Below are 21,078 nucleotides of genomic sequence, written 5' to 3' on the forward strand. Positions count from 1 at the left end.
CAACAAGGAGGACATTAGGAGGCCACCAAGGGGGACATTAGAGGACACAAAGGGGGTCAGGAGGACAGGAGGAGGACACAAGGGGAATGGGCGGATGACACAATAAGTTGGGGAGAATATCTACAAGACACCCCTGGACCATAGACGCACCAGGTTTAGTATATATATTTTTTTTCTCCTGGTTTTTGCCCTCTAAACTTAGGTGTGTCTTATAATCCGGAGCATCTCATAGTCCAAAAAAATATGGTGTTAAAGAAAAAACCTCTCTGGTGAGTGGTTTCACCAAAAAGTTTATCAAGAACACCAGAGCACATCTAATAATACAAATAAAATCAGATATTAAAGGAAAGATCCAGGCGCAGAAGTTCTGCGCCTGCGCAGTACAGCCTGGAGGACATCCGATGAGATCCGACCAAGTGAGACGCACGTTGGAGCGCACAAGAGCCCGACCTGGAAGCCGGCCTAGCCAGGTCGGGTGCGCCACCGGAGAAGACTGGGAGCCTCTGGAGCGGCGTCAAGGGCACGTCCTGCCTGCCACAGGCTGGAGGAAGCCCCAGGTAAGTGGATTAGTATTTTTTTTTTACGTGAACCCTCCCTTTAAAAGTCAATTCGATTTGAGCTTCATCAGACTGACTGCAGGATATCCCTATGTCTGTGTCCTGAGTAACATGTTAAAGAGACTCTGTAACAAAAATGTCATCCTGTTTTCTACCATCCTACAAGTTCCTAAACCTATTCTAATGTGCTCTGGCTTACTGCAGCACTTTCTACTATCACCGTCTCTGTAATAAATCAATGTATCTTTCCCCTGTCGGACTTGTCGCCCTGTGTCTGGAAGGCTGCCAAGTTCTTCAGTGTGATCTGCTATACACGCCCCCCCTCCCGGCCCCTCTATGCACACTCCCGTGTGTGTGTTATTTACATAAGCCAGCAGCATCTCTGATCTCTGATATCAGAAGAGAGCTGGATAAAAATCCTCCTCTGTTAGGCTGTGAAAGGAGCTGGCTGACACATACTGAGGAATTACAGACACAGGGCAGAGCTGTCTGCAAGAAGAAACGATCAGCCTGTCACTATTCAGTGGATGAGAGCTGCAGGGGACAAAAGGTAAACACACAAATGATCTTTTGAGATTCAAAAGGAAAGCTGTATACAGCCTGCTTGTGTATGGATGTATTTTCTATGTGTGGACATACTGTACATCAACCAACTTCCGGTTTTGGTGGCCATTTTGTTTGTTTATAAACAAACTTTTTAAAACTGTTTTTGACTACTTTTAATGTGGCGAGGAGTGGCAAAATTGTGTCAGAGGGTAATAGGAGATGTCCCCTAACGCACTGGTATGTTTACTTTTGTGCGATTTTAACAATACAGATTCTCTTTAAGGACTGGTTACACTGGTGCACAATAACAGAGTAGATGGACGCATGACCTTACCGTATCCCTTTAAAAAGTCTTGGAAAATTGGAATCTTTGGCCTTTCAGAAAATTCTTCTGCATGGGTGATGAGAGCCTCTTTTACCATCTCATAGCCACAGAGTACAACAATCTTCTTTGTCCCTATTTGTATGCTGAACAGTGGTCCATATTTCTTGGAGAGCTGGAAAGAAAGAGTTATATCTAAATTACATCACAGACTCCAATACAATGCTTCTGTACAACCACCTCTGACATGCCCAGACCTGCCCTGTTATCAGTGTTGCTTTCAAATTTTCGCCAAAGTAATTTTCGCATCGAATTGCTATTTTCAATTTCGATAAAATATTTGTGAAATGTCATTGTATTTTCACAACATGGTCAAAGAAAACAAATGTTTTTTTCTGAAACAAAAATTTGCAAAAAAGTGGGTTTTTTTTAGCATGAATAATCAAAAACTTGTTGCAAAATGATTTTTGAAGGCATTTTCGCCATACAATTACAATATTTTTGCAAAAATGAATGCAGAAAGAATATTGGCATTTTTTCGTTAATCACTGCCTGTTATCATATTTCCAACCACAGTAAGTGGAAGTGTCTTCAATCTCTAAGGCCCGGTTCACACTGGCACTAAAAAATGGTCCTTTAGCGGATCGTAACAGAATGGGTCCTAACGTATCCAATGTTAGCCTATTGAGTGATTTTCCAGACAGCGGAGTCCAGCGCAATGGAAACGGAGGCTGAAGCACTGCATGGAAGGCAATGAGTAAACAGATCTTAGCAACACACTGACTATAAAAATGTCTCTCCAAATGAAGCAGGCACACCATCCAATCTCCAATTCTTGGGGTGCTTGGTGAAGTGGTATAGGCAGTACCACGTTTCCAATATATCTGCACGAACTCACCAGCACACCACCACTTAAAGCACACCTTTATTGTGCATCCACGATTTTCCAACAATTGTTTCGGAGGCCACGCAGGGTCCCCCTTTATCAAGGCATGTGGAACCACATGCCTTGATAAAGGGGGTGTGCTGGTGAGTTAGTGCAGATATATGACTATAAAAATGGACCTCTGCAGCCACTTTTCCTATCGCACAAGCCAACCGAGCACCCTTGCACGATTGCATCGGCTTTCCCAGCTTGCAATAAAGGCCACCGTGCTGATATTGGCCATTGCAATTGACAAAGTATGGAAGGGTCCTTATATGTATGCACATATAGGTATTTTAATTGTTGGTCCTTTAAATTATTATTTAACGGGAACCTAAACTGAGAAGGATGTGGATTTTTCCTTTTAAGATAACACCAGTTGCCTGACTCTTCTGCTGATCTTGTGTCTTTAATACTTTCAGCCACAGCCTGCCAGGCAACAGTTATTGTTTAAAAGTAAACCTCCATATCCCTCTCAATTTAGGTTCCCTTTAATGTATGTGTTTGGATAATTTATTTTAATATGAGGAGAACATGTATTTATCTGCTTCCAGACCTTGAAAGCTGAGATCCATGAGCTGTTTACAGACGCTTATCCCTGCTGGGGAAACCTATAGGCTAGGGAACCTCTTGGACAGCATCAGGGCTGTCCCACCCATGACGCCAGGTGACCCCGTTCCTCAGGCTGTGTCACGCGTCAGCTGGCATCCCATCCACCCCCTTGCTCCTGGCACTCTCCTGGCCACCGCTTACCTTCTTGAAGCAAGCGGCGGCCTCCTCCTGCAGCAGGTCAGGCTCACCGGGACAGGCGAGGGACCTGTCCTTCTTGTAGTCCACAGAGCCGCATGACCCGCCGTGGCTCCCACAGCAGCGCGTATACTGGAAGAATTACTGTCCTGCTGCAGGAGGTCGGCCGCTGCTTGCTTTAAAAAGGTAAGGGGGGGGGGGGGGGCAGGGGAACCTCGCTAACCTATACTGGAGCAACTATACTAGCTAGCAATATTGGGGCAACTATACTACCTATACTGGGGGCAACTATACTAGCTAGCTATATAGGGGCAACTATACTACCTATACTGGGGGCAACTATACTAGCTATCTATATTGGGGCAACTATACTTCCTATACTGGGGCAACTGTACTACCTATACTGGGGGCAACTATACTAGCTACCTATACTGGGGCAACTATACTACCTATACTGGGGGCAACTATACTAGCTACCTATACTGGGGCAACTATACTACCTATACTGGGACAACTATACTAGCTACCTAAACTGGGCAACTATACTACCTATACTGGGGGCAACTATACTAGCTAGCTATATTGGGGCAACTATACAACCTATACTGGGGGCAACTATACTAGCTATCTATATTGGGGCAACTATACTTCCTTTACTGGGGCAACTGTACTACCTATACTGGGGGAAACTATACAAGCTACCTATACTGGGGCAACTATACTACCTATACTGGGACAACTATACTAGCTACCTAAACTGGGCAACTATACTACCTATACTGGGGGCAACTATACTAGCTATCTATATTGGGGCAACTATACTTCCTATACTGGGGCAACTGTACTACCTATACTGGGGGCAACTATACTAGCTACCTATACTGGGGCAACTATACTACCTATACTGGGACAACTATACTAGCTACCTAAACTGGGCAACTATACTACCTATACTGGGGCAACTATACTAACTACCTATACTGGGGTCAACTATACTAGCTAGTTATACTGGGGCAACTATACTGGCTACCTAAAAAGGTAAGCTGTGGCCGTAATGGGAGGGGATGCAGGGGAGCCTCGCTAACCTATACTGGGGCAACTACACTACCTATACCGGGGCAACTATACTACCTATACTGGGGCAGCTATACTAGCTACCTATACTGGAGCAACTATACTACCTACACTGGGGCAACTATACTAACTACCTATACTGAGGGCAACTATACTAGCTATTTATACTAGGGCAACTATACTGGCTACCTATTCAGGGGGCAACAATATTGTCTACCTATACTGGGGGCAACTATATTAGCTAGTTATACCGAGGCAACAATATTGGCTATCTATACTAGGGGCAACTAAAATTCTCAGGTGCTGTGCAATCATTCAAAATCGGGGGGGGGGGGGGGGGTGTTGGGATAGGGATGGGAGGGCATCTTCACAAGTTTGCTTCTAGCAGCAAAAAGTCCAGGCATGGCCATGATGGTGATGGGCATGCTGCTTTGATCTTCTTTTTTCTGCTCATCACAATTACACGCTAAACACCAGGGAGGTTAAGGGACCACAGACAGCTGCTACTCAAGGGTTAAAAAAAATAAAATAAACACACAGACACACATAAAAAAGAAAAGAAAAACCTGATGACTTTCATTGTTTGACTCTTTCATTGTTTGACTGTGGCTCAGCAAACAACCTGTCATCTCTTCCTCCCTTCTGAGTGATTCAGTGGAGACTCAAGGTGTGGATTAGTGTAATCTGCCTGCCATTATCCTACAGGAGGGCCCTTCCCTATACATACTATATGCTTTTGTGTGATCTGCTGCCAACGTCTGCAGTCATTAAAAGACAACTATCGGCATCACCCTCAGGCATTGTTATGCTTGTTGCATAGAGCTATAATGAACTCCATGCTCCATAATGCTACTGTTTCTGTATTGTTTTGGCTTTTTATGCATTGTGAAACTTTTTGCATAGTATTGGAACTCCTACATAAAAGTGCTCCCCCCCCACACCCATTTACTTTACATAGAGCTGTCAGTGGGAAGTGAACACTTTGCTTGTCAGCTATCACATTTTTGTGAGGTCGGATTTATACTTTTTGTGCCCCTTCCTCCAGCCCCCTCTGCACTGATCGCTCCTACGCCATCCTCTTCTGACTGCCTGTTCGCCCGTTACTGGCCCTGGAAAATCCATCAGTCAGGGCCAGTTGGCGCATGTGCAGTCCAGCCAGGCGCGCTCCCATCTTGCTTCCGCCTCTGGGAGCATTTTGCACCTGTGCAGGCGCAGAGCACTCCCGCCGATGTGAATGCAGCGGGAGCGCGCTCGTGGCCGTGCATACGCAGTTGGCCCTGGACCAAAGGACTTACTGTGGTGAATTGCAGGTAAACAGGAAGACAGAAGAGGACGGCATGGGAGCGATCAGGCTGGAGGGGGCTGGAGGAAGCCCCAGGTATGTATGTTTTATTTCTGTGGACCCATCTCATGGTCACTTTAACTCTCTTGAGCAAGGAGTTCATTAGAGCTTCACTAATTGCCTCTGGAATCCTCGTCCACTCCTCCATCACAAAGCTCCGGGGCCCTGGGGGGAACTTTGGCAGCACCAATGGGCCTCTACCCACTTTATGAAAGGGGAGGTAAGGTTTGTCAAGGAGGACAGGTTAATGTTTCCCGGGGGCCCCAGTGTTACTGGAACCGCCCCAGGGACCGCAGCAAGATTTTATTTATACAACTTCTGATTTACTAACCTTACAGCTACCTTCTGATATGACCCAGGCCAGCGATGTTCATTTAACCTCTTAAATGATTAAAACTTTTTAAAGCTTTAGTCCAGGCTTACAGAATGACTTCTAATCTCTGGGGAATCTCAGGGAATCCAGCCCAATGTGTTACTCACCTGCATGAGTGATTTGTGGGGTCTTTTCAGGTCCAGGATGTGAATATTCCCGATGATGGGCAAAGCCTTTGGCCCGGGGGGAAACCGGCTGTCACTTCCACGTTGTTTTGGATTGTGGAAGAATTTTATGACAATGAAGCCTAGGATGATGGCCAGGAGTATTGTGGTGGGATCCCACAGGAACATGGCTGTATTAGAGTCTGAAATGAGAAACACTGATACATTACTATATGCCAAAGCCTCAGAGGCAGAGCAAATGTACTTTTATGATCATTATTATTATTATTATTTATATAGCACCGACATATTATGCAGCGCTGTACAGTGTATATATATAATGTCTTGTCGCTAACTGTCCCTCAAAGGAGCTCACAATCTAATCCCTACCATTGCCATATGTCTATATTATGTAGTGTAAGTACTGTAGTCTAGGGCCAATTTTTTTTTTTTTTTTTTTAGGGGAGCCAATTAACTTATCTGTATGTTTTTGGAATGTGGGAGGAAACCAGAGTGCCCGGAGGAAACCCACACAGACACGGAGAGAACATACAAACTCTTTGCAGATAGTGCCCTGGCTGGGATTCGAACCAGGGACCCAGTGCTGCAAGGCGAGAGAGCTAACCACTACGCCACCGTGCTGCCCACTAGGACGCATTCAGTTTTCTGCAAATATCTTTGCTTAAAGGATATCCAAGATTAATTAAATGAATTACCTTTACTTACCTTGTGCTTACCAATTTCTTGCAGCCCCTAGTGGTCACGTCTGTCCCTCGCCACAGCTCTGGGCTTCTATCCCGTTAAAGCCGACCCAAACCAATTTTTTTTTAAATTTAAAATATTTAGTTGCACCACTCTGACACATACAAAGATAAGTAAACACTCCTTCAAGCCTATGAGCATTTCAGTGCATGCTTTTCACACTTCTCTTTTCATAACTAGTGTTATACAGGAGGCAGTCATTACTTCTGAGCTTAGTAGGAGGTTTTAGATCATGGGTGTGTTTGTCATCAGCTACCCTCCCTCACAGGGGCCTCGTCTATGTGAAATCCCACACAAGCTGAGATCACCTCCCCTGTGACATCATCGGTAGCAGCCTGTGTTTTGTTTTTGTTTTTTTTATCTCCTCCACCAGTTTGCCGGAAAAATCCCAGCAATATGAAAGGAAGAGAGGGGTTCCTTCAATAAATGTAAAATATTTTATATTTGTCATCATGCAGTTGAAAAAAGGCTGCTATTTATTATTATAATTTAGAAAATAGATTTTACAGTATTTCTGAAATCTTGTATTTTTAATTTGGGCCCACTTTAAGCAATGATGTGCAATATCGGGCTTAAGTTAAAGATAACATTTTGACTGGGGTTGAAAAAGCTCTGTTGTGGCCTTATTATACTATTGAAACCTGCTCCTGCCCCATGTATGGCCGTACCTACATCATCAGGGGGGGGGGGGGGGGTACTGCACCTGCTCCTTCTGTGCATGCATTTATGCGCTCGCGCCGTCTGCACGTGTGCAGGTGTGCTGCTGCCCTATGCACGTGTGCAGGTGTGCTGCTGCCCTATGCACGTGTGCAGGTGTGCTGTTGCCCTATGTACGTGTGCAGGTGTGCTGCTGCCCTATGCACGTGTGCAGGTGTGCTGCTGCCCTATGCACGTGTGCAGGTGTGCTGCTGCCCTATGCACGCGTGCAGGTGTGCTGCTGCCCTATGCACGCGTGCAGGTGTACTGCTGCCCCATGCACGTGTGCAGGTGTGCTGCTGCCCCATGCACGTGTGCAGGTGTGCTGCTGCCCTATGCACGTGTGCAGGTGTGCTGCTGCCCCATGCACGTGTGCAGGTGTGCTGCTGCCCCATGCACGTGTGCAGGTGTGCTGCTGCCCCATGCACGTGTGCAGGTGTGCTGCTGCCCCATGCATGTGTGCAGGTGTGCTGCTGCCCTATGCACGTGTGCAGGTGTGCTGCTGCCCCATGCACATGTGCAGGTGTGCTGCTGCCCCATGCACGTGTGCAGGTGTGCTGCTGCCCCATGCACGTGTGCAGGTGTGCTTCTGCCCTATGCACGTGTGCAGGTTTGCTGCTGCCCTATGCACGTGTGCAGGTGTGCTGCTGCCCCATGCACGTGTGCAGTTGTGCTGCTGCCCCATGCACGTGTGCAGTTGTGCTGTTGCCCCATGCATGTTTGCAGTTGTGCTGCTGCCCCATGCACGTGTGCAGTTGTGCTGCTGCCCTATGCACGTGTGCAGGGGTGTACTGCACTTGCGTCTTCTGCGCATGTGGTTATATGCTCACGCCCAAGGATGAGCTCTGGACCAAATTCGGATGAAATCTGAATGAGTTTCATTTGGATTTCATCCTCTAATTAGTGCACCTAAGCGGGTGTGTGCGGGGAGCCTAAACTTACCCAGCAGCCTTCTTCTTTAACCCGGGCCCCACGATATGTTCCAAGCCGCAGTCATGTGACTACAAACACTTCCTCTTTCCGGTTTGAAGGAGGAAGTGTAGTAGTCACGTGACGCGGCTTGTAACGCAGAGTGGGATGCACGGTGGGCCGGGTTAAAGAAGAAGGCTGCTGGGTAAGTTAAACCCCTCCGCACCCACCCGCTTAGCTGCACTAATTAGAGGATGAAATCCGAATGAAACTCATTTGGTTCTTTCATCCGAATTTGATCCGGAGCTCATCCCTGTTCATGCCCCATGTGGCGATGGTGCCTACATCATCGGGGGTGTACTGCACCTGTGCCTCCTGCACATGTGTGGGCATTTCCCTTCCCATGTGGCGACCATATCCACATCATCGTGAGTGTACTGCACCTGCACCTTCTGCACATGCACGGGCATGCTCCCGACCCATGTGTGCCCACGCCCACATCATCAAGAGCTTACTGTGCCTTCTGCGGTACTGTTTGGAAGAACAAAGAGAAATCGAGAGCCCGATATGGTGTAGTATTGTTAAGTTGGTTGTGGTTAAAAGCAAAATATTTAGATATACTCACAAACATGGGTTACCCATAGGCAACCACTTCAAGTGCAGGTGGGGAGTATTAGAACCTGACCCCACTCAGGTTTTTAAGATGTCGCTCTCTGTAGATAGGAAACGGGGTAGCACCCCTCCACCGAGGGTGAACTCAAGATTTCAGCAAGGCTTGGTGTACAGAGGCGCCAGAGTAGAATAAAAACGTTTAAAAACCATCTAAAAGAGGGGGATGTTCAAGTGGACTTACCTCCCTCAAAAATATAAAACTCAATTGAGTCACAATATATCAATACAAAAATATTTTATTGAACTCCACTTAGTGCAACGCGTTTCGCAGGTGTGGTCCTGCTTCATCAGGCAAACAGGAGTATAACTCAATGGGTCTAGATGCAGAAGTGAGCGCCTCTGTGTAAACAGAGGCGCTCACTTCTGCATCTAGACCCATTGAGTTATACTCCTGTTTGCCTCTTTTAGATGGTTTTTAAAGGTTTTTATTCTACTCTGGAGCCTCTGTACACCAAGCCTTGCTGAAATCTTCTGCGGTACTACTGTGCAGGTGCAGTACACAGCCGGTAATGTCGGCACGTGCAACCATACACATGCGCAGAAGACGCCGACCAGCCACGGCCAAACAAAGGGACAAACGTGGCCACTAGGGGCTGAAAGAAACCCTGGGTAAGTAAAGCTAATTCATTTAGTTCACCTTGGGTATCCTTTAAAGTATACGAGAACTGACATGTAACATGATGAGATACATGTGGCTATCTGGCTAATCTTTTTGGCTGCAGTAGGGTCTGTATCACACCAGAAAAAAGCTTGCGGCAAATCTAGCCAAACTTCAATCAAACATCTGCATGTTTGTTTAGAGTATATGGCTAAAAGTACGAAGGGCCATAGGCACCATGCAATATTCCCATCACATTGACTGATCAATAATTTCCAGCATGTCCTATCTGCTTTTGATAGAAAAATGGATTGATCGATCGGTACTGCACAAAATCAATCTCTTTCCATTGGAAGCAGAACACACATGCTGGAAATGATGGATCGATCAGTCAATCTGACGGGAAAATTGCATGGTGTGCATAAGCCATTAGAGACAGAGTATCACCAGTACAGCCAGGCAATTTACATTATTTAAAGTGTACTGGAGGTGAGAGTTATATGGAGACCAGGGCTAGGCCGAGGCAGAGGCGGGAGAGGCTCCAACCTCAGGGCACAGTGTAGGAGGGGGCGCACAACTCAGCTATTAATAAGAAAAGAGGATACATGGCAGTGACTACAAGCCAGATAACTAGAGATTAAGATGTTGGGGGAGGGGCCCCTCTTAAGGTGGCCACTAACTGTCCAATTTCTAACGAAAAATCGTTCTCTACACCATCAATAAACCAATATTTGCTTCTTATCTATCACAACCAACAAGAAAATCCAAATTTTGGTTTGAAAAATATCCAATTGGACGAATAATTTTATAATCATTTGTAATCAATTCTGCCCATCAACTGAGATTATTTACAACCAATCCGATCACAATTTTGATCACTCGAACAATCTTTTGCTAGATATTGGACCGTTAGTGGCCACCGGTGGCCACTAACGGTCAAATGTCTAGCGAAAAATCGTTTGAGCGATCAGAAATTCTGATCGGATTGGTTGTAAATAATCCCTATTGGTGGACACAATCTATTATGAAAGAGTGAAAAAAATATCGTCTGAATGAATTTTCGTTGAACCAAAATGTGGATTTTCTTGTTGGTTGTGATAGATAGGAAGCAAAAATTGGTTTGTTGATGGTGTAGTGAACGATGTATTACAATATTTCACTTCCGATCAGAATTTCTGATCGCTCAAACGATTTTTCGCTAGAAATTGGACCGCTAGTGGCCAGCTTAAGTCTAATAGCAATCAGTGTGTGACGGCTGGGGTGGGAGGGATGGAGGGGCGCACTTTGGTGTCTCAGTCTTGGGTGCTGGAGGACCTTGTCATGGCTCTGATGGAGGCTGCCATGTTTATTTCCTTTTAAGCAATACCAGTTACTATTTTATCTTGCTGATCCTCTGCCTCTAATACTTATAGCCATAGACCCTGAACAAGCATGCAGCATATTAGGTTTTTCTTACAATATTGTCAGATCTGACAAGTTTATCCACATGCTTGTTTCTGGTGGGATTCAGACACTACTGCAGCCAAATAGACCAGCCAGGCTGCAGGATAACTGGTTTGTTTAAAAAGAAATAAAAATGTCAGCCTCCATGGGCTTGATTCACAACGCGGTGCTAACTGTTAGCACGCTAGTGAAAAGCCCCTTATCACGCTTCAACAAACTTTCCATGTGCTAATTAGCGCTCGCATGCAAATTATCACGCGCAAAACTTTGCATGCGCAAAGGCCGGTGTGCGCGAAACGTCGCACCGGGTACAACGAAAATGCCGCACCCGCTGCGCCTATAAGGTCGCATTGGATGCACTCTAAACGTCGCACCCATGTGACGTTTAGGGCACATCCAATGCGACCTTATAGGCGCAGCAGGTGCGCCGTTTTCGTTGCACCCGGTGCGACATTTCACGCGCACTGACCTTTGCGCACACAAAGTTTTGCGCATGATACTTTGCGCGCAATCTGATTTCACTTGGTGCATGCTCACTACTTAGCAACCTAGTTAGAACGTCCAAAGCATTTAGGCATGATAACTACTAGGTTAGCACCAGTTAGTGAATCAGGCGCCATAACTTTCTCACCTCAAGTACCCTTTAAGGACCTGAGCCCACTTAGGGCCCGTTGTCATCCGCGCAATTTTAGCCATGCTTTTGGAAATTCAGCGCATGGTTATATGCATTAAAAATCAATAGGATCACAAGCGCCTCTGGCGTAATCGCGATGCAACGCAGAGTCGTGCGTCACCATGGCTACCTGCGTTGCAAGGGGAAATGATCCCTAACGCAGTTGTGTCTAGTTTTTAGTTACATATCAGTGTTACAGATGCTGAAAATTGGACAGAAGCGGACTCAATTGCGTTAGTGGGCTCGGGTCCTGAAAGAAAGTTAATATGGCAGCTTCCCTATACCTCTCACTTCATGTGATATACCTCTCACTTCATGGTTCCATTAAAGGGATACTTAAAGAGGAACTGTCGCAAAAATCTTAAAATTTAAAACACATACAATTAAGAAGTATCTTTCTTCCAGAGTAAAATGATTACTTTTCTCCTATGTTGCTGTCACTTACAGTAAGTAGCAGAAATCTGACATTACCAACAGGTTTGGGCTAGTCCATCTCTCCATAAGGGAATCTCAGCATGGTGGCCTTTCATTTTTTAAAGACATTCCCTGAAAAGGATTTATACAATGATGCTGGTCCAGCCTCCCTGCTCACTGTACACTTTTTTTGGCAGTTGGATGGAGCAACTGCCATTCACTAAGTGCTTTTAAAAATAAAGGAAACCCTAAGAACCCACTTATGTGAAGATGGGCTAGTCCAAAATCTGTTGGTAATGTCAGATTTCTACTTCTCACTGTAAGTGACAGCAACAAAGAAGAAAAGTAATTTATGGCTCTGGAAGAAATGTACTTCTTATTTATATATGTTCACATGTATTTTAATTTTTAAGATTTTCGCGACAGAGGTCCTTTAAATGTTTTTTTTTTTTTAAAGGCAGTTTTACTTACCTGCAGCTTCTATCGGTCCCCTGCAGTAACTCTGTGCCTGTACTCAACGATCCTCCAGGCTCCCGCTGTAGCTCAGTTTCACTTTCAGCAACTGAGCTTGTTGCTGGCCACTGTGTCCTGCGCAGGTGCAGTAGAGATTTTCTCATACTGCGCTTGCACAGGATGCTCCCAGCAACTGGAGCGCAAACGAGGATGCTGCAGCCAGGGCTGTGCAGGCGCAGTGGCCAGTGACAGACTCAGTCGCCGAAAACGAAACAGAGCCACAGTGGGGGACCGGAGGATTGTTTTGTCCCGACACGGACACAGAGAGACTGCAGGGGGCTGGTGGAAGCCCCAGGTAAGTAAAACTGTCTTTTTTAAGATCACTTAAAGTGTCATTTTAATACTCTAATTCCCTATAAACTAAACAAGCCTCACTAGAGCTAGGACAAGGTCCTCCAGCACCCAATGCTGAGACACCAAAATGCGCCCCTCCATCCCTCCCACCTCAGCTGTTACACACGGATTGCTATTAGACTAAGAGGGCCACAGGGCCCACAACCTCCCCAACACCTTAATCTCTAGTAATCTGGCTTGCAATCACTGCTATGTATCCGCTTTTCTTATTTCTTTCTGCTTAAAATACAATTAGGAATGACAGCTGAATGAATTGTGCGCCCCCTCTTACACTGCGCCCTGAGGCTGGAGCCTCTCCAGCCTATGCCTCGGCCCGGCCCTGAGCCTCACCCACAGCTTTTCACAGTGCCTTGGCACTGTAGCAAAGGCTTATGGGAGCTCAGTCTGGGCAGGAGGAGGAGGAGGTTACTAGCCATTGATTTCAGAGGCAGAGGGGAGGAGGAAGGAGGAGAGGGGACTGAATTTACACACGGGCAAGCTGATAGCATCTCCAGCCCTCAGCCTGTGACAATGTGACAAACAGAACATGGCTGCCCTCATTCTATCACAGGAATAAATAATCACATTCTGTTGAAGCTGTTTGCAGCTAGATTTGCTGTAAACTATCTAAACTATCGATAAGATATGTAGACAAGCTACTAGTTATAGTTCGTTTTTTATCTCGGTTCCGCTTTAAGTATCCCTTTAAGTGCAATAATGTTAATGTCAAAGGCAATAAAGAAAAAGAAAACCTGATACAAGCTGTTTTTTTTTTTATTTACTTAGCAAAGAACATGAACAGGCTTTTAAAAGTCCATTTATACTGACTCGATAATGCATGGTGTTTTCAGTAGCTGTGTGCTGATTTCATAAAAGTAATAAAGAAGATTAGCAAAGGCGAAGCAGTCTTCAAGGAATCATCACCACTGCTGATATATAACTAGGTGGTCATTTATTTATATATCACATCCTAGCATGTTCCTTTTATGTCTTGCTGTGCATCGCTACTTGCATATCCTGTTTATCTTGTGGTTGATATACAGATGTAATGTGAATTTTTCATCAATAAAGATTGTTTAAAAAAATAAAAAGACAAAAGCTTTAAGCTTTGGAAGTAAGAGAAAACTTACAGTTAAGCCCTGGCGTATCTTGTTCTTGCTTCACTTCCTTCCTCCTGTACAGTGTGTCATGCTGGCATGTCTTCACCAGAGTCTGTCCTCTAGGCTGCTTGTGATAGGTCAGACATTCCACAGCACATTCCATAGTGTGACAGCACACGTCAAAACATTGGGACTGACTCCTCCCCCCTGCACTGTACCAACGTTCACTGGACGTGAGGAATTCCTGAAGCATACCTGTTTTGCCTGTAAAAATGAGAATCCAAGGTGACTACAGCTACACACTCCACATTCATAGCTCCCAACTGTCCCTTTTTCAGATAGACAGTCCCTCTTTGGGAGCCTTGTCCCTCGGTTCCTCTTTCCTCCTCATTTGTCCCTCTTTCAGGACTTTGTCCCTCTTTCTATGTAAATATATATATTTCTCTACTAAAAATTGAGTTTGATTGACTCTAAACTTTATTCCCATCCTTTAAATGGATATATTACTAATTTTAAAATGTTAATATGAAGGAAAATGAACCAGGATAGAAAGGACCCGTGTGGTTTGAATTATAAAACAACATCTTTTTCTCATGAAATTTTTTATCGTGTGCGTGACTAGGGGTGTGACAGGAGCATGATCAGGGGTGTGGCATGGGCGTGGCTTAAGTGTCCCTTTTTCTCATCTCAAAAAGTTGGGAGGTATGCCCACATTCTGTGTATGAGTTGTGATGTTCGGAAGACTGGTAATCACAGCCAGCCCGCAGGAGACAGACAGATGAATACAGTTCATTTAATGGTCTTGATTTACAAAGCGATGCTAACGCATAGCACAACCATGCTATGAGTTTAGCATGCAATTTGATGCGTGTGAAGGTTTACGCGCGTAAAGATTGACGTCCACGCGCTAACGTGTCAAAGTGCGCGCATTAATGCACAAACACCTTTGTTTGCGCGCACACATAATTCTTTACGCGCGTAAATCTTCACGTGTGTCATATTGTGTGCTAAACGGCTTTGTGATTCAAGCCCATTGAGTGCCAAAAATAAAGGACCTTCAATCAACAGCATAACAAGCAAAAGGAAAACTGCTTACCTCAGCCATAGGAGAGCATTCAAAGGTCCACAGCAACTTACAGTTTACAAATCCTGCACAGTCCAGGCTTGTTTTCCCCGCTGTAATCTTGGGTACATACATGCCTGTATGTGCCAGCGGGCGGGGAAATGGGAAAATGTAAAAATGATTTTTCCGGGGTTTGGGAGTGCAAGGCAAGCATTGGCAGGTTAGCAGCAAAAGCTAGTGAGTAACAGCCGGTGGGTGTAAGTGTCAAGGCTGGGGGGTGCAGGTCAGGGTGCTGATGGTGCCCTGGTGTGGCAGAGGAGGGTGCTACTTGGGTATGGGGGGAAGAGAACTGTGGTTCAGGGAGCTGTCACTGGAGTTGGGGCAGCCCTGGCAAAGCATCACTGAAAGTGGCCCTGTGGCTCCCCATTGGTCCCTCGACAGACTAATGGGAATCCTCATCAGGAAATAAATAACGCTTTAACCACTTAAGGACCAAGGGCTTAATACCCCCTAAATAACACTTTAACCACTTAAGGACCATGGGCTTAATACCCCCTAATGACCAGGCCATTTTTTTTAAATAAGTCCACTGCAGCTTTAAGGGCTCGCTGCAGGGCCGCACAGCTCAGCATACAAGTGATCCAGCACCTTTTTCTGCCCACAATCAGAATGCACTCCTTCCTCTAGTCTCATAAGTTCTCCAGAGCCTGTTGTGTGGACAAATTCTCACAGTCTGATGCTGCCACCAACATACGTCAAGGAGGAACTGTTCTTTAAGCAATGATGTGCAATATCGGGCTTAAGTTAAAGATAACATTTTGACTGGGGTTGAAAAAGCTCTGTTGTGGCTTTATTAAACTATTGAAACCTGATCAAGGTGACTTTGGATTCTGCCCTATGCCTTGTAACAAACTCTAGTCCATGTGTTAATCCAGTTTTACTTTCCAGTGGCTTTCTTCATAGTTCTCTCTTAGAAAACTGCAGCTGGTGGAAAACACTTCTTGCAGGTTTTGGCAACTTTTGCAGTTGGATTTGTGTATCTTCTTTGTTAGCGCTTTAACCTCACAATGCCATTCTTGGGTATAGCTGCAGACAAGAGTCCTCACAATGAGTCCCTCTACTGATGGCATGTGGTATTGAAGAAACAGATTGGCAGAAAATCAAAACTTGCAGCAGTGTTTGCAGTAATCTCAAAAGCATAATGAATGCCATACCGGTGATTGTAAGCATTCACATCTCCACAAGTACATTTCCAGGAAGCTCAATGTTTCTTGTGAACTGTTTCAAAAAGCTGAAAGATCACACATTGATATTAGTTTGGAGATATGACTGATAAAAACACTCCTTGTAGGATTTCTTAGAGGCGTAAGATGCCAGAAGTATACCAAGAGTTTTGTGCAGGATAGCACGCAGAAGGCATTGTTTTACATTCAGTGATGGCAAGAAAGGTTACCAGGAGTGGGGTTCGAACCCAAGCAGATATATATCCATTGGATCTTAAGTCCAACGCCTTAACCACTCGGCCATCCTGGTTGCTGATGTGGCAGTCTGCACTTGAATTGGGAGCTTAAGGGTATGATCGCTCTGCCTTTGGATGCTTGGACACTGGACAGTATGGACCTCCTGTATCCTTGATGAATCTTTCTGTGAAACTCTGGTTAACTGCTTGATATCATAAGACAGTCCTCCGGAAGAAACAACATCCCATGAAAATCTCTGGCTTGCTGAAAAGCCTCTTCATTGGGTGAAGAGGGCTTAACATATGTTGGCCCATTGGGGCACACTAACTCCACCACCCATACAGAGCAAAGTAGCAGGTGACCCTCAAATTGTTCATCGTTTTTAAATATTTTTTTTCTTTTGTTTGGGGCTCTGATTTGTGAAATATGTTTTATGGGAAAACAAGTTTTTCTCAATTTTCAAATTTCTAGCACACCGCACAAGAATTTCTTCTAGGACGTAACTGGAGCTTGCAGCATGCACTCCTTCCTCTAGTCTTCTAAGTTCTCCAGAGCCTGTTGTGGGGACAAATTCTCACAGTCTGTAGCTGCCACCAACATACGTCAAGGAGGAACTGTTCTTTAAGCAATGATGTGCAATATCGGGCTTAAGTTAAAGATAACATTTTGACTGGGGTTGAAAAAGCTCTGTTGTGGCTTTATTAAACTATTGAAACCTGATCAAGGTGACTTTGGATTCTGCCCTATGCCTTGTAACAAACTCTAGTCCATGTGTTAATCCAGTTTTACTTTCCAGTGGCTTTCTTCATAGTTCTCTCTTAGAAAACTGCAGCTGGTGGAAAACACTTCTTGCAGGTTTTGGCAACTTTTGCAGTTGGATTTGTGTATCTTCTTTGTTAGCGCTTTAACCTCACAATGCCATTCTTGGGTATAGCTGCAGACAAGAGTCCTCACAATGAGTCCCTCTACTGATGGCATGTGGTATTGAAGAAACAGATTGGCAGAAAATAAAAACTTGCAGCAGTGTTTGCAGTAATCTCAAAAGCATAATGAATGCCATACCGGTGATTGTAAGCATTCACATCTCCACAAGTACATTTCCAGGAAGCTCAATGTTTCTTGTGAACTGTTTCAAAAAGCTGAAAGATCACACATTGATATTAGTTTGGAGATATGACTGATACAAACACTCCTTGTAGGATTTCTTAGAGGCGTAAGATGCCAGAAGTATACCAAGAGTTTTGTGCAGGATAGCACGCAGAAGGCATTGTTTTACATTCAGTGATGGCAAGAAAGGTTACCAGGAGTGGGGTTCGACCCCAAGCAGATATATATCCATTGGATCTTAAGTCCAACGCCTTAACCACTCGGCCATCCTGGTTGCTGATGTGGCAGTCTGCACTTGAATTGGGAGCTTAAGGGTATGATCGCTCTGCCTTTGGATGCTTGGACACTGGACAGTATGGACCTCCTGTATCCTTGATGAATCTTTCTGTGAAACTCTGGTTAACTGCTTGATATCATAAGACAGTCCTCCGGAAGAAACAACATCCCATGAAAATCTCTGGCTTGCTGAAAAGCCTCTTCATTGGGTGAAGAGGGCTTAACATATGTTGGCCCATTGGGGCACACTAACTCCACCACCCATACAGAGCAAAGTAGCAGGTGACCCTCAAATTGTTCATCGTTTTTAAATATTTTTTTTCTGTTGTTTGGGGCTCTGATTTGTCAAGTATGTTTTATGGGAAAACAAGTTTTTTCTCAATTTTCAAATTTCTAGCACACCGCACAAGAATTTCTTCTAGGACTTAACTGGAGCTTGCAGCATGCACTCCTTCCTCTAGTCTTATAAGTTCTCCAGAGCCTGTTGTGGGGACAAATTCTCACAGTCTGATGCTGCCACCAACATACGTCAAGGAGGAACTGTTCTTTAAGCAATGATGTGCAATATCGGGCTTAAGTTAAAGATAACATTTTGACTGGGGTTGAAAAAGCTCTGTTGTGGCTTTATTAAACTATTGAAACCTGATCAAGGTGACTTTGGATTCTGCCCTATGCCTTGTAACAAACTCTAGTCCATGTGTTAATCCAGTTTTACTTTCCAGTGGCTTTCTTCATAGTTCTCTCTTAGAAAACTGTAGCTGGTGGAAAACACTTCTTGCAGGTTTTGGCAACTTTTGCAGTTGGATTTGTGTATCTTCTTTGTTAGCGCTTTAACCTCACAATGCCATTCTTGGGTATAGCTGCAGACAAGAGTCCTCACAATTAGTCCCTCTACTGATGGCATGTGGTATTGAAGAAACAGATTGGCAGAAAATCAAAACTTGCAGCAGTGTTTGCAGTAATCTCAAAAGCATAATGAATGCCATACCGGTGATTGTAAGCATTCACATCTCCACAAGTACATTTCCAGGAAGCTCAATGTTTCTTGTGAACTGTTTCAAAAAGCTGAAAGATCACACATTGATATTAGTTTGGAGATATGACTGATAAAAACACTCCTTGTAGGATTTCTTAGAGGCGTAAGATGCCAGAAGTACACCGAGAGTTTTGTGCAGGATAGCGCGCAGAAGGCATTGTTTTACATTCAGTGACGGGAAGAAAGGTTACCAGGAGTGGGGTTCGAACCCACACGGCTATATATCCATTGGATCTTAAGTCCAACGCCTTAAACACTCGGCCATCCTGTTTGCTGATGTGACAGTCTGCACTTGAATTGGGAGCTTAAGGGTATGATCGCTCTGCCTTTGGATGCTTGGACACTGGACAGTATGGACCTCCTGTATCCTTGATAAATCTTTCTGTGAAACTCTGGTTAACTGCTTGATATCATAAGACAGTCCTCCGGAAGAAACAACATCCCATGAAAATCTCTGGCTTGCTGAAAAGCCTCTTCATTGGGTGAAGAGGGCTTAACATATGTTGGCCCATTGGGGCACACTAACTCCACCACCCATACAGAGCAAAGTAGCAGGTGACCCTCAAATTGTTCATCGTTTTTAAATAATTTTTTTCTGTTGTTTGGTGCTCTGATTTGTCAAGTATGTTTTATGGGAAAACAAGTTTTTTCTCAATTTTCAAATTTCTAGCACACCGCACAAGAATTTCTTCTAGGACTTAACTGGAGCTTGCAGCATGCACTCCTTCCTCTAGTCTTATAAATTCTCCAGAGCCTGTTGTGGGGACAAATTCTCACAGTCTGATGCTGCCACCAACATACGTCAAGGAGGAACTGTTCTTTAAGCAATGATGTGCAATATCGGGTTTAAGTTAAAGATAACATTTTGACTGGGGTTGAAAAAGCTCTGTTGTGGCTTTATTAAACTATTGAAACCTGATCAAGGTGACTTTGGATTCTGCCCTATGCCTTGTAACAAACTCTAGTCCATGTGTTAATCCAGTTTTACTTTCCAGTGGCTTTCTTCATAGTTCTCTCTTAGAAAACTGCAGCTGGTGGAAAACACTTCTTGCAGGTTTTGGCAACTTTTGCAGTTGGATTTGTGTATCTTCTTTGTTAGCGCTTTAATCTCACAATGCCATTCTTGGGTATAGCTGCAGACAAGAGTCCTCACAATGAGTCCCTCTACTGATGGCATGTGGTATTGAAGAAACAGATTGGCAGAAAATCAAAACTTGCAGCAGTGTTTGCAGTAATCTCAAAAGCATAATGAATGCCATACCGGTGATTGTAAGCATTCACATCTCCACAAGTACATTTCCAGGAAGCTCAATGTTTCTTGTGAACTGTTTCAAAAAGCTGAAAGATCACACATTGATATTAGTTTGGAGATATGACTGATAAAAACACTCCTTGTAGGATTTCTTAGAGGCGTAAGATGCCAGAAGTATACCAAGAGTTTTGTGCAGGATAGCGCGCAGAAGGCATTGTTTGACATTCAGTGACGTCAAGAAAGTTTACCAGGAGTGGGGTTCGAACCCACGCGGACATATATCTATTGGATCTTAAGTCCAACGCCTCAACGACTCGGCCATCCTGGTTGTTGATGTTACAGTCTGCACTTGAATTTGGAGCTTAACCACTTTACCTCCGCAGTGATAAATTTCTCCGTCCCTCTGCGCACTGCTTCTCCCCCAGGGACGGAGAAAGGCGTATGTTTCTGTTTACATGCCTGGAGTGGGCGGGGCAACACGCTCGCACACTCTAGCCAGCCCGCACAGCAGTTGACTAATTGGACATTAGGAACGAGTGTTCCTAAATCCAATTAGAGTCCCCGATTGATGTATGAAGGCTGCTTCAAAGAGAAGCAGTCTTCATAACAAACCGCCGGCACATTGTTATTGTGTCCGTGTGCGCGCGATCACGCGATCGCACGTGCACACACCCACCCGCACAGCCCCTGCAGTCCAATGATTGGTTATTGGGGACCCCAGTCCCCAATAACCAATCATACCACATGACAAATAAATGAATGGAGACTGCCTCTGCTTGAG

At 44.8% G+C, this 21,078-nt stretch overlaps 1 protein-coding gene and 4 non-coding genes across 5 annotated transcripts in view; all 5 read right to left on the reverse strand.

Moving 5' to 3' along the window:
- The window catches only part of LOC137570336 (cytochrome P450 2K1-like), a 48,151-nt gene extending 33,937 nt beyond the window's left edge, over positions 1–14,214 (reverse strand). Inside the window, exons 1-3 of the mRNA XM_068278982.1 lie at positions 14,134–14,214; positions 5,994–6,193; positions 1,438–1,600 (exon numbers count right to left, since the gene is read on the reverse strand). Coding sequence (XP_068135083.1) covers positions 1,438–1,600; positions 5,994–6,179 — 349 coding nt within the window. The 5' untranslated portion in view covers positions 6,180–6,193; positions 14,134–14,214. The remainder of the gene's footprint in view (positions 1–1,437; positions 1,601–5,993; positions 6,194–14,133) is intronic.
- A 2,402-nt stretch (positions 14,215–16,616) lies between these two features.
- Positions 16,617–16,699, reverse strand: TRNAL-UAA (transfer RNA leucine (anticodon UAA)). The gene has a single exon. It is a non-coding gene; the product is annotated as a tRNA-Leu (tRNA).
- A 1,225-nt stretch (positions 16,700–17,924) lies between these two features.
- Positions 17,925–18,007, reverse strand: TRNAL-UAA (transfer RNA leucine (anticodon UAA)). Its single transcript has one exon. It is a non-coding gene; the product is annotated as a tRNA-Leu (tRNA).
- Positions 18,008–19,233: 1,226 nt separating this feature from the next.
- On the reverse strand, positions 19,234–19,316 carry TRNAL-UAA (transfer RNA leucine (anticodon UAA)). Its single transcript has one exon. It is a non-coding gene; the product is annotated as a tRNA-Leu (tRNA).
- A 1,226-nt stretch (positions 19,317–20,542) lies between these two features.
- On the reverse strand, positions 20,543–20,625 carry TRNAL-UAA (transfer RNA leucine (anticodon UAA)). Its single transcript has one exon. It is a non-coding gene; the product is annotated as a tRNA-Leu (tRNA).
- Between the last annotated feature and the right edge of the window lie 453 nt (positions 20,626–21,078).

The sequence above is a fragment of the Hyperolius riggenbachi genome, chromosome 4 (assembly GCF_040937935.1).
Source record: "Hyperolius riggenbachi isolate aHypRig1 chromosome 4, aHypRig1.pri, whole genome shotgun sequence".
Lineage (NCBI taxonomy): Eukaryota > Metazoa > Chordata > Amphibia > Anura > Hyperoliidae > Hyperolius > Hyperolius riggenbachi.